Source organism: Rattus norvegicus, chromosome 2, assembly GCF_021556685.1.
Source record: "Rattus norvegicus strain SHRSP/BbbUtx chromosome 2, alternate assembly SHRSP_T2T, whole genome shotgun sequence".
In the NCBI taxonomy this organism is placed as follows: Eukaryota; Metazoa; Chordata; class Mammalia; order Rodentia; family Muridae; genus Rattus; species Rattus norvegicus.
The window spans coordinates 198,061,089-198,087,500 of record NC_141535.1 but is presented as its reverse complement, the minus strand read 5'-3'; the positions used below and the strand labels follow the sequence as shown (position 1 = coordinate 198,087,500).

At 45.9% G+C, this 26,412-nt stretch overlaps 1 protein-coding gene across 4 annotated transcripts in view; it reads right to left on the bottom strand.

The window, feature by feature from the left end:
• Sort1 (sortilin 1) overlaps positions 1 to 22,929 on the bottom strand; it is a 78,111-nt gene extending 55,182 nt beyond the window's left edge. For 3 of the 4 annotated variants that reach the window (XM_087635379.1, XM_087635390.1, XM_087635399.1), the window contains exon 1: positions 22,600 to 22,929. In XM_087635379.1, the coding sequence (XP_087491505.1) occupies positions 22,600 to 22,899 (300 nt within the window). In that variant the 5' untranslated portion in view covers positions 22,900 to 22,929. 4 annotated transcript variants of the gene reach the window in all.
• Between the last annotated feature and the right edge of the window lie 3,483 nt (positions 22,930 to 26,412).

Sequence of the window (26,412 nt, the reverse complement as noted above, 5' to 3'; positions counted from 1 at the left end):
ACTCGTCTACAAACGTTGTGGGTGGTGCTTCTTCTTAGGAAGATGTGTGCAGTCGCACTTACGTGCCCTGAACGTGTCTGCCTTCCCAAATGTGAGCCACTTCCAGCAGAGAAGGAGCTTCATAGCTCCTGGTGCTCTCTGTGCGCACTCAATAAGCATGTGATGAAAATGATTATAACATAGCCTTCCCAAACCACAGCTCCATCTCAAAATAGAGTTTGCCTATAAATGGTGTGGTGCCAGCTACTTGGTCACTCAAGCCACCAATCCCAGTAGAGCAGCTGGACAGGAAAGAACTCTGAACACAAATTGCCTCGCTTATCTCCAAATTTTCTCTGTGGTCCTCCTGACTGGGTCTTCTGAGCCTGTCCGTGCTATTTCCCTTCTGGGTGGAAAGTACCTCTGAGGTCAAAAGACCCTCTGAATGTTCTCCATAAATAGTGCTGCATCGGGCTTGCCCAGTAAATGCTCGCAGATGCTCAGGCATCTAGAAGCTGCAGAGGGACAGACAGAAGGGCCATTCACACATGGACTTGCTGAGCATCAGAGGAGCGTGGAGCTGTCAGAGACTCCTGGAACCAGAAGCTTACAGAACGACACAGCGTGTGCCTTAGATGTCTCACACAGAGCATGACCACATGCTCTCCTGGGAGGCAAGATAGGACCTGAAATTAAAGCAAGTCCCCTGAAGGGCTACCACAAGTACTGCTCACCACCTGAACATGAGGCTTTTTGTTTTGTTCGCTTGTTTCCTAGAGAGGGTCTGACTAGAATAAATGAAAAGGCCCACTAACTAGTACACTGGAGTTCATGTTTGTCTTCATCAGACCGTAGCACTGTTAGTTTGAGGCAATTGGGACCTGCATTTGCATGTTTTATACAATGCTCTGCACGCATGACTCAGTCCATGCACACACATTACCGAGACCTTACTGCTCAGTCTGGGAACAAAGCTTATAGATGCCAGTGGCAACTCAGCTTCTTCTAAACAACAAAAATGGGAATTGACCTAGCTTATTTTAAGAGCTCCCTTAAAAATATAGGCCAGACTTATTAGCTGTAATTGTGGTTTTCTGTTACCCTTGACCTCTTGTTCCACCCTTCCCATTAACCATTTAACATTTGCTTTTGAAAATGTACAAGCTCATTGGAACACATATCTACCTACATAAGATGTGACTCATCTGTTGTATTTCATACTCTAAAATACTTATTACCTTCTGAAGTTAAAAGAGAAAATGAAATCAGATCAGACAGCATGACCGGAACTCAAGCAGGGGAAAAAAAGTTCACATGGAAAGGAGGCAAATACAGGAGATGAAAAGCTCTGGTGGTTAAATCTTATAAAGTTAACACGAATGAAAAACACATGGGAAGAAGGACCCTTAATGGAAAAGTCACATGGATCAGAGGGGCCGGTGCGGGGTGGTCTGTGCGGGCATCTTTGTGATATTCATTGATGGAGGAAGGCATAGCTTACTGTGGGTGATGCCACCCCTGGGCATCACCTGAGGTAAGGTGGTCCCCAGGTTATACAAGAAAGGTGGCTGAATGTGGTCTGCTTTCTGTCTTCAAGCTCCCGCCCAAGTTCCTGCATTAGTTTCTTTCCATCACAGGCTGTGACTGTAAGATGAGATCAGCCCTTTCCTCCTCAGGTCGCTTCTTTTGGTTGTTTTAGTTTGCAACAGAAACCAACCAGGGTAGGCACCAAGAGTACAGAGTCAATCCCGCTCCTTCACAGGGAAGAAACACAATGTCAAGGAAAGGCTGCACAGCTTGGCCCTAGCTAGGGAACAATTCACTGCTGTGACAAAGGCCATAGATTCTAATCTAATCAGTTATCTGGTGCGGGGTGTGTGTTTGTGTGTGTGTGTGTGTGTGTGTGTGTGTGTGTGTGTTCGTGTGTGTTCTGTGAGTATGTACTGTGTTATATGAATATGTATGTATGTGTGCTATGTGAATTTGTATGTGTGTTATATTTTTTACCCCCTCGTATGTGTGTTATATGAATGTGTGTTATATTAATATGTCCATGTATGTATGTGTTATATGCATGTTCGTATACCTTCATGCGTATGCATGCATGGAGTCCAGAGGTTGACATTAGGAGTCTTTCCAATCTGTCTCCATCTTACCCTCTCAGTCCCTTGTCACTGGGTTTGACACTGATCTGGTGTAGAGACGGAGCCTCTACATGTTAACAGCTCACACATACAGCTGTGTGGGGAGCACTCAACAAACATGAAGTCTATTTTCATTTTTTAATGACAGGGTCTCACTGCGTGAATCTGGCTGGCCTGAAACTCAATTTGTGAACCACTCATCTTGAACTCGCAGAGACCCACCAGCCTCTTGCCTTCCTAGTGCTGGGATTAAAAGTGTGCACCATCATGGCTAGCCAACCCATTTTCTTTAAGAATCATTTGTGAAGTCCTGAAAGGAGGAAGAAGAAAAAACTAAGTCCATTCTATTTAATTTCCTGACAATAATAGTGAGGAGGACACATGATATCTTTGCTCTTAGAGGGGCTTTCTGTTTCTGTCCAATAGAATGAGAGGTGCATTTACCCTTCCAGGAAACCCCTGAAAAAACGCAGACTACAAGAGACAAGTCTTCTAGCTACCACACATTAGGAGGTGAAGGAAAGTGACCCACAAGAGGAGATGAATGGAGAATCCTACAGAGTCCACAGATTATTCCCTGGGGTTCCCTGTTAGGCAGGGAACTTATGCCGAACCCAGAGTCTCCTGAACTGAGGAAACGAGACTGGTAGTACCCGAAAAGCAGAAGCCATGTTACTGTGGGGAAACTGAAGGGCAGAGTTCACAGGTTAGAGGACTAGAGAGGGGGAGGCAGAGAAGTGGACCCCACAGGAGCTGGGTTGCTTTGACTACGTCTCTGAGAGATCTCGGAGAAGATACTAATGGAAGAGGCCTGCGATGGCGTTGGTGGCTCCCGAAGAGTGGGAGGAGCTTGTAAGCCGGTGTGCTTGCTCTGTCGTCATTCCATGATGACATCAGCATGTTGTGTCACAGCAAGAAGCCATCACCAAACACCCTTGTGCTTCCTAGGATCCACAACTGTGAGATAAATTCACATCTATTCTTTATGAATTATTCAGGCTGTGGCACTGAGTTATAGCAACAGAACACTGACAGGGGTTCCCCAGCCAGCCAGCCAGCCAGCCAAGTCTTCGCTAAAGAATGACCCATACACATACATGTAAGGAAAACCCCAGAGAGCAGGGAGTTAGTATGGAGAGGATACCTGGACCCCACACAGAACCACAGAGAATAACCACATGGCAAGGCAATTAAGCACTTAGAAAACCTTAGAAAAACTGTGTCCCAGAACAAAGCTCAAGAATATTTACAGAGACAACAAGACATCTCAGTAGGTACAGGCACTTACCCCAGTCATGAGGACTGAAATTCAATCCCTGGGACCTGCATTCTGGAGGAAGAGAAGGTACTCCCCACAAGCTGTCCTCTGACTTCCCCACATGAATGTGTAGTCACACACATGAGTAAATGAATACATTTTAATTAGAAAAGAATATTTATAATGCAAAAATGCACAAGTCCCATCAAGATAAAATTCACAATATTCTGGACTGGAGGGATGGTTCAGCGGTTAAGAACTTGCACTATTCTTTCAGAGGACCCGAGTTTGAGTCCCAGCCCAATGTCAGACGGTTTGCAACCATCTATAACTCTAACTCAAGAGGGATTTGATGCCTCTGGCCTCTGTGGGAACCTACACACATACACATTCTCTCTCTCTGTCTCTGTCTCTCTCACACACATACATACACACATACACAGAGAGAGAGAGAGAGAGAAAGAGAGAGAGACAGACAGACAGAATTAAAAATTATAAAAATAACATCCAATATTCAGTAAAAAATGACCAGGCATATAATAAGCAAGAAAACATAACCAATAATGAAAAGAAAAATAATCACACAGAAGTACAAATGATATAATTATTATACATGACATCGAAACAGTTATAACTACTCCAGATGCTCAAGAATCAGAAAACAGGTTGACTGTGTTAAGTAAAGACACAAAAGATGTATTTAAACACACACACATCTGATGGCTGTGATGGCACAAGCCTGTGATTCCAGCACTTGGGAGATGGAGGCAGAAGTGTCTCAAGTTCGAAGTCACCCTGTACTACACAGGAAGACAATGTTTAAAAAAGAAAAGAGGTGAAAAGTAAGAGAGAAAAGAAAAATGCTCAAGCCAGATTTGTTGAAATGAGAAGAATTACCAGGTATATAATACAGCGTAAGCCAAGACGGCATCAGAGGTTAGACACTACAGGCAAGCTTAGGGGCCTTGAAGAAATACCAGTACAGACCCAACAGAAGTGAGAATGGAGAGAAGAGAGAACAGCAATCAGGGATGGAGTTGTCAGCATCGTAGAGCAATCCAACAGACACACCGAGAGTCACACAGACACACACGGCATGAAGACCGGAGGGAGGGGGGAGGGGGGAGGGGGAGGGAGGGAGGGGGGGAGGAAGGGAGGGAGGGAGAGAGGGAGGGAGGGAGGGAGGGAGAGCTCAAAATTTAATCCCAGCATATAAGAGGCAGAGACAGGCTGATCTCTATGAGCTCCAGGCCAGCCAAGGTTACATAGCAAGACTGTCTCAGAAACCAAACAAATTCTTTCATTTTGATTAAAACTATAAACAAGAGATTAGAAAAGCTCACAAAGCCTCAGCAAACAGGAGAGATGGCAGGAACTACATACCAGCCCATCATACTCAAACTGCCTGATACAAATGAGGAGAAAAACCTTGAAAATGTCACCATACAAAGGAACAAAGAGTGGCAGTAGATTTTTTTTTCCTTCTGAAGAACAAGGCAATTTAAAATCTAGCATGGTTCCAGCATGGTGGCCCAAACCTGTAGCCCCAGCCAAAATACTCTTCTAATCTAAGATATATATTTGAGACAGTCTTGCTATGGTCCAAGCTGGCCTTGAACTCACGAATCTCTTGCCTTGGCCTCCTGAGTAATGGAGTTACAGGCCTGTACCGGCTTGTCCAGCTTAGATGTTTCCTTTTGAAGTTACCACAAAGGGACTGAACCAGTGGAAAGATCTAAAAGAAGCTAAGTGAAAACAAAAGGCTACCAGTCCGTAGCTCCACAGCTACCAACGCTGTGACCTCTCGCCCGGCTTTACTCTCATGGCTCTTGTGGTCATTTTTTGTATTAAGATTATTCGTATATTTGTCCACTTTTCAGGTTACTTTGTTGTTGTTGGAATTCAGTGCTGGGTATTGGACAAAGGACCTTCAAGTACTCTGCCCGGAGCTACACCCTCACTCTGTGTCATGAATCCTTAATGGCAGACATCACAATGTGGTACAAAGGGAGATCTGTATACACAGACATGAGACCTTATAGTCGCACAGGCGGAACACATGGGAACAGAGTTGCCAGTCTTCTGAAAACCTTCCAATGGTAGCTGTGAGAGTTCCTCTTGATTGTCAACCTGATGGGATTTGGAATCGGCATGGCAACAAATCCTGGTCTTATCTTCGAGACAGCTCTAGATTTGGCTAATGCAGCTGGGAAGAGCCACCCTGAATGTGGGTGGCACCATTTCCTGCACTTGAGGCCAGGGCTGGATGGCCAGCGGAAAGCGAGCTGAGCACCAGCTCTTCTCTCTCTGCCTCTGACTGGTGGCAGGGTGATCAGGTTCCTGCCACCCACGGCTTCCCCGGCATGGTGGGGTGGGTGGGCCCTCCCACCACCAGGAATCTTTTTTAAGTTGCTCTGGCAGGTGTTCTGGGGGTAACAAGACAAGTAACTGATGCAGAAACTACAGGAAAATGTTACTGATATCACCGAGGAGAGCTAAATATACAGTAAATGCTAACAAACACGCATTAAAAGAATTTCAGGGTCAGAATAAATCAAGTTAAGTTTAAACCAGAAAAAAAGAATAAAAATAAATAAAATAAAATAAAATAAAAAGGAAAAATGTCTGATGCTTGAGAAATAATACTATTTTGTCTTGAAAGATCCAAAGAACATTGAGATGAGGTCAATCTCAATAGAAAGCAGTATAAAGAGCTGAAAATAATCAACTCACTGGCTCACTTATTCTAATCAAGAATGAGACTGTCTTATAGATGGATGGATGGGTGGATGGATGGACGGACAGACAGACAGACAGAATAAAGCTTTCTGGTTAGGAAGAAACCCTCAAAACCAGAAGTCTTTTACTAAAACTCAGTATTCCTAGTGAATATTCTAGAAGTAAAATCCTGAACTACATAATAACATTGAGAGGCAGGGAGGCTAGCAAATAGAAAAATGAATGAGTGTCTATCTCAAGAAGTACTAAAAAAAGATGTCATGGCCACTTGTGGTGGCACATACCTGTGACAGCACCCCGGGGGTTGTGGCAGAAGGAATTAGTCCAAAGCCAGTTATCTAACAACACCCTGATCCCTGACATTTTTTTCTTTTTAGTTACATGTGAGCTGTCCCTAAAATGCTGGGAGACACTGGTTCTAGAAGACAACAGGTTCTCAGTCTAACTTAGAATCCTGAAGAGGTAAATAATTCACCACAAAGAGGGCAGGAGCTGTATCGTCAGCCAAATATATGTAATAGGAAGAGGCCAGAATTTTTAAAAACTTTGTAAATATGCTGTTTCTCTAGTAACAGGCCAAAACCAGTATCCAGAGGAAACAGAGATCAACAGTCTCAGCCAGTTAGACAGGGAGCAAATGAACATGCAATGACCACAGCTTCCAAAGAGAATTATTAATTTCCTGTCCCCGCTACTGGCCTAGGGACAGAGAAGACAATTGATGGACAAAAGCGAAAGCGGATGGACAAGGTTTCTTTTAGCAGATGACAAGGTTAGCATTTCCGGTCAGAGGCAAAGGCGTGGGGGACTAAGTAAAGCAGTATCTGCTGACTTCCCTCTCGCAGTCTAAATGGGTCAAAGGCTTAAGCACGCTTGAACCGACTGAATGCATTTATAGTCCTTCAGAGGACTTTGGCTAAAAGCGACACGAAACCCAGAACCTATGAGATTTACTTTGACCATTTTTGAAATTATATATCAACATTCCAGAGAGAAAGTTGAGAAAAGTTTGGGAAAATCATCGGCACTAGATTAACAGAACACTGTTAGATTAGAGTTTCCAAATCAACAAGGAAAAGCCAGCGTCTCACCAGGCGTTGGTGAGACAGGCCTGCAGTCACAGCACTTGCAAGGTGGACATCATAAGATCACAAGCTCAAAGCCAGTCTGGTCTTTCTTTAGACCCCCTCTGATAGGACCATGGAGTAGCCATATGACTGGAGAAGTGGACACTGTGTTATCCATGGAAACTTATTCCACCATCCTTCCTTATGAAAAAGGTTCCATAAAATATGAGCAGCGGGGTTCCCTTGCCAACATTCACATGGCGGCTTGTAACTCCAGTTCCAGGGGACCCAACAGGCTCTTCTGGCCTCTGCAGGCACACATGTGGTACACAGACATACATACTGGAGAAACACCCATTTACATAAAATAATAAAATAAAAATACGAACGGCAACTTTATGGGACACCTTGCTCTAGACAGCTTTCATTGTATTTCTGGGAGGTTTGTGAGCCACCAAGCACAGCTGGGAAAGCGACTTGGATGTTTTCCATGAGCAGCAAGCGCTCTACCCACTAAGCCATCCCCCATCTTTGTTTATTCCTATAATGCTACCCTGGCTAACAGACAGATGCATCAGAAAGCTAAGGACAGGGTCAGAGAGGCTCTGCCACACAGACCCATCTCACAGGCGGCCTGCATGGAAAGCAGGTTTTCATATCTCACAGGCGGCCTGCATGGAAAGCAGGTTTTCACTCCCGCCCTGACCTTGTCATTCCCGGAACCTCTGGTCTACCTTCCTGGTAGCTGTTTTCAGAGCTTCTGTTCACCCCATTGGACCTCTGGGAAGGAGGGGAGTTCTGGGCAGCAGGAAGTCACTGGCTGGCATCAGTAGTGGTTGTCATCTGATTGTGGGACAGGTTTTCAGGAAGCCTTCCTAACCATGTTAGAAAGTAGGGGACAGTTTGTTACCCTGTTCTCTGAAGATGTCCATCTAAGTGCTGCTGATGCAAGCCTTGGCTGCCCTCTTCCTGCAGCCTTAGCCCGGGAGGCTATGGGTAGCACAAGGCCTACTTCTGCAGTCACGTGGATTATCTGCGGTTCTGGCAGAGGTGAAGAGAGGCCCACGGAACATGACATTCTTCACAGAAATAACTTCATCTTTCACATCTAATTAAACTGGAAGCCTAATTAAACCACTGCTACTATAAGCTTGGAGGACGACGCTGGTCCAAAGAGTCACACAGCTTGACCAAACTCAGTCATGAGAAGTTTGTGCCTATCTAGATACACTGATTTAAAAGTCAAATACTGAGAATTAACACTTGCCCCAGTGACCGGTGAGTTCAGCTTATCAGCGTGGGCTGCAGGCGAGGTACATGCACATGGTTTGTTGCAGTCTTACAGTCAGGAGCAGCCTCTCTGGCAAGCAGAGAGGAGACAATGGTGGCATACTGTAAACTTGCCTTCCTTTTCAACAAACCTTGTCCCCTCGGTATCCATGGGGGATGGGCTCCTGGACCTGTGTGGATACCACACCCATGATGTTCAGGTTCCTCAAACCCAATGTCCCTCACACATAACCCTCACAAGTCCTCTGCACCTTAGATCACCTCTAAATTACTTCTAATATATGTAATATGTAAATTGTAAAATATGTAAACGCTAAATATAGTAAGCAGTCACGCTGGGTTACCAAAGACATGACAATGAAAATATCTCTGTGTGTTCAATACAGGCAAAATAATTTTTTACGAAATTTTAAAATTCAAAATTAATTGAATCTATGGATGCAGAAACCCTGACTGCAAAGGGCTGACTATTTCTGTGCTAGGACCTATTCAGAGCCCCAGGGGAGAAGCAGGGATAACACGGGCTCTGGGTTTGTGCATTGGGATTCTGTAAACAGACTTCTCTCCTGCAGAAATGTAAACATTAGGGCTCCCCATGCCAGACCATCTACAGAAGATGCCTGTGCCGTGCACGGAGCGCAGCGCTGCAAAAGCACATACAGCCTACTTCAGTAACCAACTGGAGAGGGAAGAAAACAGAACTCTCCTGGGAATCCACTTCCTTGAGGGTAAAAGTGAATCATCCTTCTCCACACTCAGAGCTGAGACTCCAGCGTCCCAGCTGACACAGCCTACCAAGACAGGGACTCCAGAGTCCTGGAGAGCCGAGGACACAGGGACCGGGTGCATGGCATATAGGTCTGCAGCACATCTCGGGCAGGAAGACAATCTACAGAATTCAGTTCTATTAAAAGAGGCACTGCTAGAATCAGAAAACATGGGCCAAAAATAAGATCACAAATGTTCCGCTTCTCATGGAAGCTATTCTTAGAAATGGAAAGAAAAAAAAACCCTAAATATTAAAAAATATATATACAAGTTTTCAAAAATCTATTCAATTATTCAGAATTCTCTGAGAGGCAGGATGACAGGGAGACACTGGGCTAATAACCAGGCGGCCTGGGTTTATTTTCAGCCCCGCCAGAACCCCTGTGAACTTGGGCAATGCTGCCTAACTTCATGGTGGGGGTAGGGCGCTGCAGTGGCAATGTCTCTGGTCTCTGAGCATTGCGACTCTGTGACTCAGCAATACTTAGCCCCTTCCGTTCTCATTCCTGCTTCTAGAGAGCTGGGATGGGAGGGGGAGGGGTGGGGGGTGGAGTGTTGTAAACCAACAAGGCAAACAGTTTCCTAATTCCAATAGCCATGGTACAAGAGTGACCCCCCCATTATTTAGATCATTGGAGGAGCAGGACACTCTGAGGAAGGGAGTGATGCAGACCTCTGATGCAGAGGAATGCATGCGTTAGGAAGCTATGCGTTAAGTTATGCATTAGACCTCTGGGAGAAAACTGCACGCCATCATTCTAACCAATGTACCAGAATCTCTCTTCTTAGCTTATGAGGAAACAGATTAAACTTGGGGAAAGGTGTACCTAGACAGACAGGGACAGCAACAGGAAGGGGTGGAGCCCTGCAGGGAGAACAAACAAAAAGCCTTAAGCAAGCCGATTGTGGCCTAAGAATATAGGCCGGTGAATACCGGGAAAACAGCCTCAGGTTTCTGAATACAAAACAAAAATTTATTAAAAGCAACAAAGTCTTTGGCACTTCCAGGAGTAGGCTTGTTTTTTTTTTAGATATCCAATTTTATGAAAAAAAAATTCTAATCCTACCGAACAAGTCAAGGAACATTTCACCATTTTTTTTTTTTTACATCAAGTCCTGCCTCTAAGGAAGGCCTACAGCTGAGAACTGCTTGCTCGCTGTGGGCCATGCTGCCGGAACCATAAGCTGGCCGCTTACCCTTTGGGTGCGGGGACTTACTTCCTCACTCCCTCTGCCGCGCCACCACACTGGCTCCCTTCCAGATCTTGGGTACATGAAGCTCTTCCTCGCCTCAAGCTTTATGAACATGCTGTTCTCTGCCTGGAGTGTTCCTCCTGGCAAAACCCTATTCATCTTCAGTATCAGCTTAAGGAACATCTCAGCAAGACCTTGGTGTCCCAGATAAGAGGGCCTCTGCCTGTCATTCTCTGAAGTTGCTTTTTCCTTACCATATTCCTAACTATACATTGTTTGTTGGCCATTTTCTCGTTGGTTGTTTTTAGACAACAGCTACAAGGATCCAGCATCCAGGATAGTGCCTAACACATGGGAGCTCATTAAACCATGGATGGATAAAAATAATAACTCTTTAAAAATAGGGTCTCAGTGTCCCAGGCTAGCCTTGAATTCCCTACATAGCGTGTGATGACCTCCAGCCTGGTCCTCTGGTCCTCCTGCCTCACCTCAGGAGTGCTGGGAGGACAGGTGTATGGTGAGCAGCAAGCCCAGGGCCTTACTCCTGCACATGAGGAGAGCAGCAGAGGCACAGCCCCTGCCCCTGGAAGAAGCAGTTATTAAAGCAGTATTAGATATTATTCTAAAGCATTGTTTCTACTTTATAAATGAAGAAAGGTGCTCAGAGACATTACATAATCTGCCCGAAGCACTAAGTTGGTAAGCAGAATGACACAGTTTCCAAGTCACACCTGTCCGACTCCAGACAACACATCTAAATGCTACTTCTTCTCCAACACCGTGCGAGACAGATGGACTCATGACACCAGCTGGTCCTAACCTTTAAAGAGTCCTCAGCCTGGAGAGAAATGCTCGAGTAAACCATCCGAGCCTAAGGCAGAACGCTGAGCACTGTGCCAGCGGTGCAGCTAGATGGCTGTTACGGGAGCGAACAGGAGGAAGCGGTGAGGTGGACAGGGTCTTCAGAGTCCCGGGGAACAGAGCAGGTAGAGAGCAGAGCTTAGGAGACGGCAGAGAAGGCCGTTTTTTTACTGGGATGGAGGATTAATGTAAGCCCAGAAGCTGTGACAAGGTGGGGTAAAGAAACATACAATAAGACAATTCCTTCAGCACTCTGGCCTCACACCCTACCAGGCAAAGGTCCTGAAAATACCTACCATACCTCACTGATATCTCTCCAGCTGGGTGAAAAGCTACGGGGGGGGGGGGGGGGGGGGGGCTGCTCGCTGAGGAAGGGTTAAAACGTGCAAGGGGCGGGGCTCCACCACCTGCAGTCACCAACTCCAATAAACTGAAACTCAAAGAAGAAAAATCGCTATTAAACTACAAGCAGACTTCCTACGTAACTGAAAATCATTTAAAACTTACTACTTACCTGCAACCGTCTTAACAAAGTGAGCATATGTCTGGTGATTTTTTTTCCAGGTTATTAACTTGATCACTATTCCCTCTCCATCATCCATAGCTTCAAGAAAGTCAGTTTGAGGGGACTGTCTAGGGGTGGATACACTGTATACATACATGGATAAGTTGCCAAAGAATAAATAAAAAAAATATTTTAAAGACAGAAAGTTGGGCTGGAGAGATGGCTCAGAGGTTAAGAGCACTGACTGCTCTTCCAGAGGTCCTGAGTTCAATTCCCAGCACCATATGGTGGCTCACAGCCATCTGTAATGAGCATTCGATGCCCTCTTCTGGTGTGTCTGAAGATAGTGACAGTGTACGCACATACATGAAATAAATACATCTAAAAAAGGGACAGAAAGTCACTTTGAAAGGACAGTCTAGAATATGGAAGCATGTGACTTTAACCTCAGTCTCAGCAGACAGGACACAGAGGCAGATACATCTCTGTGAGTTTGAGGCCAACCTGGTCTACAAAGTAAGTTCCAGGACAGCCAAGGCAACATAGAAAAACCTTGTCTCAAAGGGAGGGAGGGAGGGAGGGAGGGAGGGAGGGAGGGAGGGACAAAAGAAGGCAGACAGGCAGGCAGGCAGGCAGGCAGGCAGGCAGCAGGCAGCAGGCAGCAGGCAGCAGGCAGCAGGCAGCAGGCAGGCAGGCAGGCAGGCAGGCAGGCAGGCAGGCAGGCAGGCAGGCAGGCAGATTCTTTCCTCTACCTATCTCCACCTTTACCAAATCCAACCCATTGGTTCATTCAGTGGTGTTCCAGAAGGGCTGGTTCCAGGAGCACTGCCCTATCTTCTTTGGATAACGAAATCCACCAAGCTCACATCCTTTAAGTGATGGGATGCTTAGAATTTACCTATTCCTTCCCATCTCTATTTACAATAACAAATTCCTTCCCATCTCTATTTACAATAACAAATACCGGTTGGGATTTTTGCCTAGAGAATAGTAAGTACAAAATAGTGTCCATAGATGGTCATTCTACATTCTGTGTGTGTGTGTGTGTGTGTGTGTGTGTGTGTGTGAGAGAGAGAGAGAGAGAGAGAGAGAGACAGAGAGAGAGAGAGAGACAGAGACAGCAAGTGTGTGTATGAGAGAGAGTATATGTGCATATGTATGTGCATGTGTATATGTTTGGTGCATGGGTGTGTATGTGCTCGTGAGAAGGTGGAAATGTGTGTCCATATGCACCTAGAGGCCAGAGGTTGATAGCCAGTGTCTTCCGCAGTCACTCTGCACTTTACTTTTGAGACAGGCTTCTCACTGAATGCGGTGTTTGCTCATTCGGGTGGACTGACTGGCAGTAAGCCCCAGGGATCCTGTCCTCACCTCCCCATGCCGTCATGCCTGGCTTTCCATGTCAGTTCTGGGGATCAAACTCAGGCCCTGTGCTTTCCTGGCAAGTACTCCATGGGACGAAGTATTTCCCCAGCCCACAGATACAATTTGAAAAAGTATTTTAAATTCATAGATGTGGAACGCACAGATACTGAGAATCCAATATACATATTTCTTTTTTTTTTTTTTCTTTTTTTGGAGCTGGGGACCGAACCCAGGGCCTTGCGCTTCCTAGGTAAGCGCTCTACCACTGAGCTAAATCCCCAGCCCCCATTTCTTAATTCAGAGAATGGTACTGTGAGTTCCCTGAATTCCCCAGGAGTACAGTGCTAACAAATACTTAAGCACCTAACTCGTGATGCATTAGAAGTTTGTAGATAAACTCTTAAGATATTCTCAATAAGAGGGGTCCATAATAAACCTCATAAGTAGATATTAGATTTTCCTTTTTATCAATAAAAAAGGAAAAGAAAGATTAATGTGCTCAAGATCACCATCAAAGTCCAATACCTAGGATCCTGTACCACATCTGCCTTCAAGCATTAATTCAAACAAGTTAAAACCTGACACAACCATAAAGGTTAAAAACAGAAAAAGTCTACAACATATGCTTCTTACATGTCTGACGGTCTTCACCCACCCCTTTGTGCCCCCACCAAGCCCGACCGCCAACCCTGCCAGGAGAGAGGAGCAAAGGCATCTAAGCCTCAACCAGTTCCTTTCATGCTCATGTTCCTTGGGAATTGGTGCAGGGCTGTATTTATCAGGATCGTCTGACTGACGACTGGGCCCTGAGGAGGCTGCGACAGATCAACAGGCTAATTAAGAAATTATAGCTAGGCATAGTGGCGGATGCCTTTAATCCCAGCACTTGGGAGGCAGAGACAGGTGGACCTCTGTAAGTTGTTGTTATACAGAGAAACCCTGTGTGATGGATCCTATATGCTTGGCCCAGGGAGTGGTACTATTAGGAGGTGTGGCCTTGTTGGAGTAGATGTGTCACTGTGGGTGTAGGCTTTAGGACCCTCATCCTAGCTGCCTGGAAGCCAGTATTCTGCTAGCAGCCTCAAATGAAGATATAGAACTCATGCCTGCACCATGTCTGCCTGGATGTTGCCATGTTCCCCACCTTGATGATAATGGACTGAACCTCTGAACCTGTAAGCCAGCCCCAGTTCAGTGTTGTCCCTTAGAAGACTTGCATTGGTAATGGTGTCTGCTCACAGCAGTGAAACCCTAAACTAAGACACCCTGTCTTGAAAAACAAAACAAAACAAAACAAAAACAAAACAAAACAAAAAAAAAAGAAAGAAAGAAAAGGAGAGAAGAGAAAAGAAAGAAAAGAAAATAAAAGAAAAAATATACTAGTCACACTCACGGGGTATTTGGGTATTTAAATGTTTCCAAAGTCTATCTACTAATGCTTTCTACTATCTACTAAAGCTTCATGGGTGATATTACACTTTATACAAAGGGACCTGGAGGCTTAGAAAGACTGACTGAGCTCTACTGAGGACACTGTGACCTCAAGGAGCAGAAAGGAGTACACAACTATACAACTTAGAAATGGAGTCGGGACACCTGGTTCACTCCCAGCTCCCAGCCAGTGAGCTATCACCTCGTCTCAACAGCAGGACTAAGGTGTGTGACCAGAAGGACCTAACAAGATGACTCAACAGGTCATCTAGCTTCAACAGGAGAGCCAGGGTGGCGGCATGCAAATGAGCCTAACAATCTATTCAGGCTGCTAAACACAGGAGCCCAGCGTTCAACCTTGTCCTGGAGCTCATGAATATTCAGACATGAGAAGTGCAGTCATGGGCATCCAGGTTTCTTCTACTTTGCTTCCCATTCTCCTTCAAGAATATCCAGAGGTGGGGTGGTGCCACGGTTCAGAGGGTAGAGAGCTGCTTGCTCCCAGGCCTGAATACCTGAGCAGGATCCTACAAGATGGCAGGGAAGGAGGACTCCTGAGAGCAGTTCCATGGTCTTCTCATGCTTGCCATGGCATGTGTGTACCTGCACTTACACGCATGCACGAGTTTGTGTACACACACACACACACACACACACACACACACACACACCCAGGGTCCGAATGTTTCCTTAGTGCCTTCAAACCTCAGGGCCACGCTGTCCTTCGGTCATCTTTCTTGTTGGGCGTATTTCTCAGCCCACAGCAATGGGTAGCCTCTGAAGGGGAAGGATGTTCTTTCTGTTCCTGTAACGCTACCTCTGGTTTCCTTTCTAGTATCAGGCCTGAGGTCTAATACTTTCTGTTAAAACACTTGCACTGATGATCTTCCATTCACATTGCCTGATGCCCGCTCCTCTTCCCTAACAAGCTGTCGAGATTATTTTTCACATGTGTTCATGGAGACATCAGTTATTCTCATTATCTCTCTCCAATCAGCACATCGGCCCATCCAGAGCATCTCTCTCTCTCTCTCTCTCTCTCTCTCTCTCTCTCTCTCTCTCTCTCTCTCTCTCTCTCTCTCTCTCATTTTCCCATCTCTGCCTTTAGGATTTCTCCACCTTGCCTTCCCAGCACAGCTCCATTCCTAGGGAGCCACGCCTCAGAATATAAAATCTGTAGGGTGGCAGCAGTGGCTTAGCCTTGTTAAGACACATCCCCGGGCTCCACTCAGCACCCAGTAAGGGGCTCATGAACTGTTTAACTGGATAGCACCCACCTAGTACATTAAACGAGATACTTGGGTAAAACTTTCCACTTCACCCTCTGAACAACCAGAGAGTATGCCTCTCTAATTACAAAACAAAACAAAAAACAATGAAACAAAACAAAAACAGCCATGGTGTTTTTAATCCCAGCACTCAGGAGTCAAAGGCAGGCAGATCTATGTGAGTTCCATCCCAGCCCAGTTTACAAAGTTTCAGGACAGCCAGGGCTGTTAGAGAAACCCTGTCTCAGAAAACAGCAGCAGCAGCAGCAGCAGCAGCAACAACAACAACAAAAAAATAAAATAAAATAAAAAAGCTATGAAGGTCAGAGAAGTAAAATAATTCTCTATGATCATAGAACCACGAATTCAGGAGAGCTGTAACTCAAATCTTGGGCATTTTGTATGCAACAAATTAATGTTCTCCATCCCTTATGATAAAGAGCAAATGCCATTTAAATATCAGGTTAGGGCTACCTTGTCTGAGAAGAAACAAAGTGAAACTGCCTCTCCTAGTTCAATCTCTTGGTCCTTCTGGGAGTTGAATCAGACTGGCAAACTGTCAGGAGTACTACATCTGTACTGGAGCTCAACACCAGAGCAAGACCTTAGCCACAGCCAACGCAGGAGGGCTAGGAGCTGGTCCTGAAAGAACCAATGCTCGTTTTCTTCCGATGACGATAAATCACAATGGATCTTCGCATGTGCATAGACTCAAAGTCAGCTAGCCGCATAATTTCAAACATAATGTTGCTGGAAATAGGACAAACTAAAAAGAGTTTAGAAAAAGAAAAAAACAGACTACGACAAAGCCCACATTTAGTGCGACATAATCATTGTCTCTGTGTTTGGGCCATCCAAACTAGTAGATTTTATTAGCATTAAAATTCCAAGTCAACGGGGATGAGAAACTACTCCTCTCCCTAAAATAAGGGGCAAAGATTCTTCATAGTTGCCTGGAAAACATCCTACTGTCTTTTGAGAATGCTCACATGTCACTGAAGCCACCTCTGGGAGTGGCGGGCCACCACCCCAGATGTGAAATCCACACTATGTGCAAGCTCAACCAGCAAGCTGAGCAAGCCAACATTTGCTTCTAAATTTGGAACCAACCAATAAACATTTGTGATCACAACCTCTGGCCTCTTCTTCCTCGTGGAGCACAGAATAAAAACAACATTTTTATGCTAATCCAAAACTTCTAACATCATTGTAGATGGGGAACGGAGGGATAGAGACTGAAACACCAAACAGAACATGGTGGTGTTACAGCAGAGAGCTTCTCAGCAGAGTGCCACAGCTTGGGGTTTTTATAGTGGTTTCTTGAGGCTGCATTAAGAATTAGAGAAGGAGGGGTTGGGGATTTAGCTCAGCGGTAGAGCGCTTGCCTAGCGAGCGCAAGGCCCTGGTCCCAAGTCCCCAGCTCCGGAAAAAAAAAAAAAAAAGAAAAAGAAAAAAAAAAAAGAATTAGAGAAGGAACAATGGCCTCAGTATTTAAATAGACCTCACACGTCCAGCTTTCACCTAACAGTCTATTGATTTGAAGATTCTGTCTGAATGCCTTCAGCCCAACTATCTCAAAGTTACATTTACTAACCCGTTTTTGAAGGGAGTCACAGTTAAACAACGAACCACCTAGACCGGACACATACAGAATGCTTTGTTCTTCAAGCACCATTACCCCCAAAACCCACCAACACACATAGACGGTGAGGCCACAAAGTGGGATGACCAAGCTTGTTTCTAGAAACACAAGAGAAGTTCTGGTTACCAGGGCAGAGAACTGGGAAGTGCTAGAAGCCGACACACAGTGACTATTTTACAAATACAAATCGGATGGGTTTCTGTCTCAACATTAGTTCCTTATCATATAAAACAGCCTCGCCTCGCTCCTTCGCCTCAAAATGAAGTTATCCTTCTTCTGGATGATGGAGATTGAGGTGATGGGAGATAGGCCAGAAGGTGAGGAAGAGGAGGCAACCTTCCTTCTGGCTGATGCCCACAAGCAGGGCTAAGAATTAAATGCCATGTGGTAATCACACAAGTGTGCTCACCAGTGATGAGACTGAGGAGCTCAGACATGGCGGTCACCATGGGAGTCCAGTGCCTGGACTCCAGAGCCCAGAACGGGAGTGAGCCTGACATGAAAATGTGGAGTCGGCTGCTGTCGTTATTGGAGAAAGAACGATCCTTTAGAAACTGGCCAGAACAAGGGCTGCTTCCAGTACAGACCCCAGCAAGGACAAAACTCAAACTTCTAATTGTAATTTGCAGGTGGCCGAGGCAGGCATTTGAGGCAGCAGTCAGCTTCCCTAACTATTATGCCACATTCCTTTCCAGCCATCTGTCACACCTGGCTGGCCTTCTACTCTCAGGCTAACCAAAGCTCAGCCCTACTGCAGAGCAACCAGCCGTTCCTGAGGTGGATGAGGATTCCTCACAGCCGCTGATGGTTCCCCCCCAGAATCCCAAGCATGTGTGGCTTCAACATCCCGCTCTGAGCAGTGTGCATGTTGGAGGGCCATGGCTCACTCTGCTTCACCAGGACCAAGAAGGCCAGCCTCCCTAATTTCCCATACATTGACCCAAGCATGAATGGTGGTGGTAAAGGGATTTGTAAGTGAGACAAACTAGAGAGTGGGAGTGGAGTGTGGAAAATCCAAGGAGAGAGAAGGAAGACAGGCTACTGCTGGGATAAATGAGGCAGCCAGGAAGTTCTGGGCTAGTTAAAGGCAAAAACCTTCAGACCTCCGGGTGCTACAAAGGTCTGGTGATCCCCAACAGGCTGAGAGCAGCGGCCCCCTGAACCAGCCAACAGACACACTGAAGTCCTGTCAGCCTGGGCTCAGCTCTGCCAATGGGGCAAACAAACACACGCATTCTTCTCAGTGCTGAGGCCTTACAACAGCCTCTCTACAGGGCCTGTTTACTTAAGAAACCAGATGCTTTGATGTCGGGGCAGGAGTTGGGAAGTTATGTGTAAAGCAGTAGTTAGTGACAGGGGCAGAGAGGGAGAAGAGAGAGAGAGCAGCAGCTCCCGGCCCTATTAATCACAAGTTTAGGAACTTTTAAGGAAATTATCCAATGGTCTGTAGACAGGAATGAGAAGGAAATTATGTCAGCCACCGCTGTAACTCTGGCCAAGACATTTCTGCTGTTTCTTTAAGGCAGACTTTCATGCCTACCCTCAAAGGGGTGCTTATGGGGGAATGTTTTGAAGCAACCCAACTTAGCAACCAACATTAACAAAAATCTTCTGGGCCCGCTCAACTTCTCCCATGTACAAAGGTTATGTGTGCTGTGAACAGTCCAAGCACATAAGGGCAACAATCGGTTAATACTGGGGCCTGACATCGCTTTGGGGTTAAGAGCAAAAGAAGGCTACTGAATCTAAGAAAGTCCGTGGACGATCCCTAACAGGGAGAGCAAACGCTTGTAACTTACTGAGTGCAAGGATCAGGGATTGTGAATCCCATAACACGGAGGGAGCGTACACACTCTTGTTTGTTTCTCATAAGCATGCGTGCTTAGCTCCATTGTAAAGATTAGGAAGGAATGAAACAAGGAAGCTTAATTAACAAAGTGAAGATAACATAATAACATAGCGAGGAACCAAATGCAGACAGGGCTGGCCTCACGGAGGGCCCCAGGGCACTGCAACGTCTCTCCCTGGCATGCCAAACCCTCAGAAGAGATCAGGAAGTGTTGTTTTTATTTATTTATTTATTTTTTTGTAAGATGTAAGTGGTGACCTTCTGCCTGCTTCTTGTTGCCATTCTTTTTGCTGTTTTAGTAACAGCCAGCACTTCTTACCAGTCCATTGTTCCTATTGATACTACTGTAACTAGAAAAAAGTATTTTTCTCTGTCTGCTTAAATCCCACAGAGAACTAATCATTACCACCTCCGTGCGAACAACACATGCCTTCAAAATAAACACAGCCCACTTGAAGGGCTGAAAGGACCCCTTGGAAGGAAACCTAGAGAGAGGCAGAGAAGCTTGGGGGAAGAGGGTTTCATGAGTGACGGAGCCTATGTCACAGCATAGGGTGGAAGTCTCTGATTTGTAGATTTCTTAAGATTAAATGCTGGGACTGAAAATTAGGTTTAGTGGTAGAGCAAGCACTTGCCTGGTATGAACAAGGCCTGGGGGTCCAGTGCACACACACCACGGTGATAAGTTTTTATAAGTTATGGAACTCAGTGTAGAGACCTGCTCAAACCTTTCGAGGCTATGTACTGTCAAGTCTGAATTACTTTCATAACTCGGCAGCCCCTCCTCCCACCCCATCTTTGGGCCCTTGGAAAGCATTCACATACGCTCAGGTAGAACAGGAAAAGAACAGTAAGCTGTGAGGAATAAGAAATAAAAACTTCTGGGTTGGGGATTTAGCTCAGTGGTAGAGCGCTTGCTAGGCCCTGGGTTCGGTCCCCAGCTCTGGGAAAAAAAAAAAAAAAAAAAGAAATAAAAACTTCTGCTTTTGGGGGAGAGGCGGATTGGATCCTTTCATATTATGTAGGAAAAAAAGTTACCCCAAAGAACACCTACTTCAGCTGTCTGAAAACACACACAGCCTCTGACAATAAGTAAATAAGTCGTGTGTTGCTGCTGCTTTTTTTCACCCCTGTTTGTTACAAAGGGTCCCGAAACACCAGATCTCTTCAGTCCGGTGCACGGTGATGAATTGTGACACCTGAAAAACAACAGAGTACTTCCCAGTTTCTGAGAGGAAACAGAACCTTCGAAAACTGACGCAATGACTTCTAGGCTGAAGGCTCCACTTTTTTTTCCCCCCAGCTACAAAAAGGATGAACTGTCTTTTAAGACAGTCCTATGGATGGATAACAACTGGGAGAGGGGGCAGTTATTTTAAATAAAGACTGAAGGCGGGCGTGTGTGTGTGTGTGTGTGTGTGTGTGTGTGTATGTGTGTGTGTGTGTGTGTGTGTGTACCTAACAAGCTGTAACTAAGTAAACTAGAGAAAGTCCTTTGCAGATGAACTTCAAAGAAGAACCAGGTTTCTTCGCCTCTTTCTTTGGAACTGGTGCATTACAGGTGACATTCAACCAGGAACTGTTGCAGATTGCAGATGGGTCATCCAGCAAGAGAAGAGTTGAAGGATGCTGGGGCTTGCTGGGCAAGGATGCTATGGGATGATTTAGTAAATCCTTTCTCAACACCCTACTGGAGGAGAGAGGTCTACACAATTTTTGTTTTCATTAAATAGGAAGACTTTCCAGTACTCATTCCACTCTCTCTGATTGGAGAATTAGGTCACAACTAACAAGTATGGCTCTCAAAGCCCAAGGGGACACTGAGATTTGGGGGACACCGAGACAGAATGTAAACAAAGAACAGTACAGAACTCCAGCCACCCCCGTCCACCTCCTCGGACATTTTCTCTTTGGAACAAAAGAAAAGACAGAACACAGAAAATACATGGAACTGAAAATGTCTTTCCCATACGTGGGTTGCAACAATTGTTAATTTTAGAAAGAAATAAGGAGGGGGGGGGGGAGGAAGGTGTCCTAGTTGCACCAAAACCAAGACTTTCCTAACAATTTCTCAACACGGCAATGTGTCAAGGTTCAAATACTTATGCCCAAAACAGAAGCACCACAACTTTGAAAGCCTCGACAAGAGCAGGCTTAAGGTGAACTATCTGCAGAATGTTCATAGTTATCAGAAATTAGGACAGGATAGAGAGGTCCCAGTAAGGGCTCAACACAAGGTTGGAAGTCAGTTTTGAAGGAGTGAGACAGATCACAGGATCTCAGTTGGCCGCAGGTCACACACAGAAGCCAATACCAGTTTTTGTGCAAAGAACATATGTCAACTTACGAGGAAACAAAGCACACTGGAGCCTATCTCCAGGATGGGTCTGGAGCAAAGGAATGTAAAGAGCCTGCAGTGCTCAGAGAGGGCTGACTGGTTACAGCCCAGACTCTTGTTTGTGACAGTAGGCAACTCTGTGAAGCCATTAGACAGAACTTCTGGATAATTCTGGCTGTTCTGCAACTGCTTCTAATCTAGGTCCTGGGGGCCGTTTTCTGTTCTCTGGGTTCTGCACACAGGATTTCGGTTCGTAATGCCTCTCAAGGTCGTTTTGGGTCAGGTGAGAGGGTTCTGAGCCTGCACCCTAAGAAAACATCTTGAACCATTTTTATTTTTTAGGGAGCAGCGGAGATGTCATTTCACGGTTGGGTTTCAATGTCATTTTTGTTTCCGTACGTGTTCCTTTAACTATGGATACACAAACCGTGACCTAACAACTGCTGTGGGAATTCTGGACGCCAGCCTTATCACCCCAAAAGTACCGAGCCAGGGAAGGCACACCTCTGCTTCTGAGCAGCCCAACTTCTGCGATCACTCAAGGGGTAATTATGCCTCCAGTTTCCTGGTAGGTACCAGCGTTGGTGGACCCAATGTTCTATATGCGGGGTGGGGGTTGGGGGCAAATGGGGATGATCAGGAGATTCTGACAACTTAAGAAGCAGAAGCAAAGAATGCGGCGAGTCAAAGTCTCAGATTGCCTCGGCTATGACGACACACAGCCCCGCGGGCCGCAGCCACCCTGGCCCCCGCCGCCCCCGCGCCTCGCCGCCCTCCGCAGCTGGGGTCTCGCGCTAGCCTCCTAGCTTGCAGCGGGAGCGGAGCGGCGGCCCGGGACCGCGCGGGCCGGGAGGGGCGACCCAATTGGGGGGAAGGGGGCACCGAGACCTCGCGCGCTCACCTGGTGCGTATTGTTGGTCAGCTTGGCGATGAAGTCCGGGAGGCGGCCGCAGTCCTGATCCTCTGCAGGCGCGCCGCGGCGCCAACGGCCAGCGCGGGGGACGGGGCCCCCGGGCGCGGCGGCGCGCAGCCCCCAGCTCACCCCGACCGGACCGGCCCAGCGCAGCAGAGGAGGCGCGGGAGGCGGCGGCGCGTCCAGCCGGTCCTGGCCGACGGCGGCTGGCGGCAGCAGCTGCAGGAGCAGGAGGAGGCCAAGGGGCCAGCGCAAAAGGCCGTCCGCAGCTCCCCGGGGCCGCTCCATCGCCGCCGAATGCAGACGCCGCTGACACCTGCCACCCGGCGCGCCCGCCCACCCCCGCCGGCGCTGCGCCACACCCCCGAGCTCGGCCTGGCGCTGCTTGGATACGCGCAGCCGGGCCTCTCCACCCCCATAGGCTGGCCGCCTGTCCTTCTTCCCCGGCCCACTCCTCATTGGCTCGCGTCGCCTCCGGCTTCGGGGGTCCTGGATTCGGATGCCAAGATGCGGGACTGATTGGCTGGAACGTGGCAGGGACGGCTGAGGTCATTCCCCACCGTCGCTCGGCGTCTGCGGGCTGGGCTCCCGGAGTTGGCCTAGGGGTTACCCCTCTCCCCTCCCCGTTCAGCCTGCGAGTTCGCAGCGCCTCCTGAGACCCTCCGGTTAAGATTGGGTCACGTTGCCTTCTCCTCCCCCCACAACCCACCCAAACGCTCTTAAAAATTTCCTTCGTTGGAAACTGCTCCTGGAAAAGCCAGGGAATCCCTGAACTACTCTCAGTTGGAAAGGGGGCTCCGACTTAAACTGGTACAGCAGGATTTTAACTCTGGCTCGCCCATTGTCTGCTGAAGGAGCCAAGGAGGGGAATGCGAAAATCCTATGGGACCAATGAACATCTTTACACCCGTGACTCATGGAAGCCGCTGAAATCTTTCCAACGTGTTTGGCCTCAGTCACCTTCCTCATCTGCAGGGAGGCAGTCCAGAGACGAAATTACTTATTGGCTTTCCTGGACTTGGAAATGTAGGTAGCTTTGCCACCAAGAGTAGGTATATTAAAGGTATGCCTAAAGCCTGCTTTCGATCATTTCAGTACAGGCACACTGTGATTTTAGTTACCTAAAAGCACCCTTAACCCTGAGTGAGTGCATCGCACCAATTCCTTCTCTGAATATGATGCCTCCTAAATTAGTACCCCACCTCCAGTAAATAAACCCGCCACTGTTTCCTACACTGCAGAAGCTGCTCGCACAACTTTTAGAACATGCAGTGCTGGTAAAACCAGTTCTAAATCCTCAACTTCACTCCGCCTCTTCCCAACATTTCAAGTTGTTCAGTGGGAACGCACGAAACCAGATAAAAAGATTCAAAGTTTGCAAAATGTTATTAACAGAGTGAAAGCAACTGGAAGTTACTTTTAACTTTAACAGTAAAACGAGTGTTTTACTGTATAACAAAATGGTAAGTCCTCCTTCCATATGTACCTGGAATGGTACAAACAAAACTATTCACATACTTAGGGCTTTTTCCTCTCCCCAAAACCACAGTAAGAAGTGAGATGTGAAGCTTTAGAATGCCAAGCAGGATGGCAAATCAACAGAAAAGTCCTCCCGTTTCTGAACTACTGAACAAGATGAAAACCGATGAATGTGTTTCTTTCCAGAAATATAAACGCCACATTATTTTTTTAAGCACAACTTATTTCTAATTCGTGCCAAGTATGGATTAGATCACAAGGCAGTCAGTTACAGTAGCATGTGACCAGTTACGGAGAGTAAAAAGGGGGCTACAAAGGAATATTTCTTTGTTTGGGTGACAAAGATGAATGGTCTATTGTCTTACTATGGGGAAAGAAGCTAACAGTGCCACCTGCTGGAGAAACTACCAGATGCATCTTTTAGCCATTTAGTACAATTCAGGTTTTTGTCGGTTTGTAAGTGGGAAGGAAGTCTTTCTGTAACCCAGGGGCTTAAAATCTTTTGATCCTCCTTCACCAGCTTCCCAAGTTCTGGAACTACAGGTATGTGCTAACACTCCTGGCTCAACTGCACTTTTTAATGTGTTGTTTTAGATATATTCTTAACAGTATCCTGGAGTTTCCTCAAACTGATGATTTACCAGCAACGTTTTTTTTTTTTTTTTTCCAACACCAGTTATTAACTCCAGAATCTTACTCATACTGGGCAAACGCTGTACTTCTGCATTGTAAATGTGAAATACTATACATGATATCTTACTTTGCCTCCAGGAGTATGTAAATCTTACAAATATGTAAAGTTACTAAAAACTGTATTTCCCCCGAATTTATTTGTCACAAAAATACTGAGTCAATTATGTATGTAGATCATTCCTTGAACACAAGTAACCTTAGCATTTAAAGAAAAGTAAACATCTCTGAATTCTGCACATTGTAATTAGAGCAGAAAATGATACTTATGTTATCTCAGTTATAAAGTACAGACACACTGACAGCAATAGGAGGAGGAACTGTAAGCTGGGAGCATTACACTGTGTTTTTACTTTGCTTTTTCCTCTGTATATTCGTGAATGACACACCTCTTCAAATCGAGGTATTCTTTTCCATATCTGCATTAATTTATAGCATTAAAAACAGTACTGGACCTGGAGCAATGGCTCAGCAGTTAAGAGCTTACAGAAGACCCAGGTTTAGATCCCAGCACCCACATGGCAGCTCACCACCACCTGTAACTCCAGTTCCAGGGAATCCAATGCATTCTTCTGACCTCAGGCTCCTCATATATACTTAGGTACATGTGTATGCACACATGCATACAAATAAAAGGTTTTTGCCTCTTTTCCCCACTAGAGGTACTTTTTTTTTAAGACCATGGGAGACCACAGATGACATTTTCACAGTTATGACAGCTTCCTAATAAAATTCTTAAATGACTGGTGATTTGAATATGCTTGGCCCAGTGAGCGGCACTATTAGGAAGTGTCGTTGTGGGTGTGGGTATGAGCTTTAAGACCTCGTCCTAGTTGCCTTGAAGTTAGCCTTCTCTAGTAACCTTCAGATGAAGATTTAGAACTCAGCTCCTCCAGCACCATGCCTATCTGAATGCTGCCGTGCTCTTGCCTTGATGATAAAGAACTGAACCTCTGAATTTGTAAGTCAGCCCCAATTAAATGTCCTTATGAGAGTTGCCTTGGTCATGGTGTCTGTTCACAGCAATGAAACCCTAAGACAATGACTAAGATGATACAGGATTTTAAATATATCAATGTAACTTAATATTACATTGTGTATTATGTAATTGATTAGTATTTAATGTAATTTTTTTTACAATTTATAAATAAATCTTTGTAACAGGACTAACATCAGTAGAAATCTGCAGAATGTTGATAATAAACCCAAGTTGTTTTCATTGTGTATGTGTATAGGGCAAACCTTCCTGGGTTGAATTGCAGTTTTCAAACATGTATCACCACAAGCTACTTCTCACTACACTAAGGGATTTTGTATGAAATCAGCTGCCCATATTGTTACTATTTAATATCAGAGTACAACTTCCTAATGAAAGATTACACAAAGCCATAATTCCTAAGCCATCAATGAACTACAATTGATTCTTTACCCTCAAGGACCAGTCAGGTTTCAGACAGTGCAAACCACATCTTAAACTGCTATTGAGACTGGCTGGTTACTCAAGACTTGGTGGGGCTGGAGAGATGGCTCAGCGGTTAAGAGCACTGACTGCTTCCTGAGTTCAATTCCCAGCAACCACATGGTGGTTCACAACCATCTGTAATGGGATCCGATGCCCTCCCTCTTCTGTGT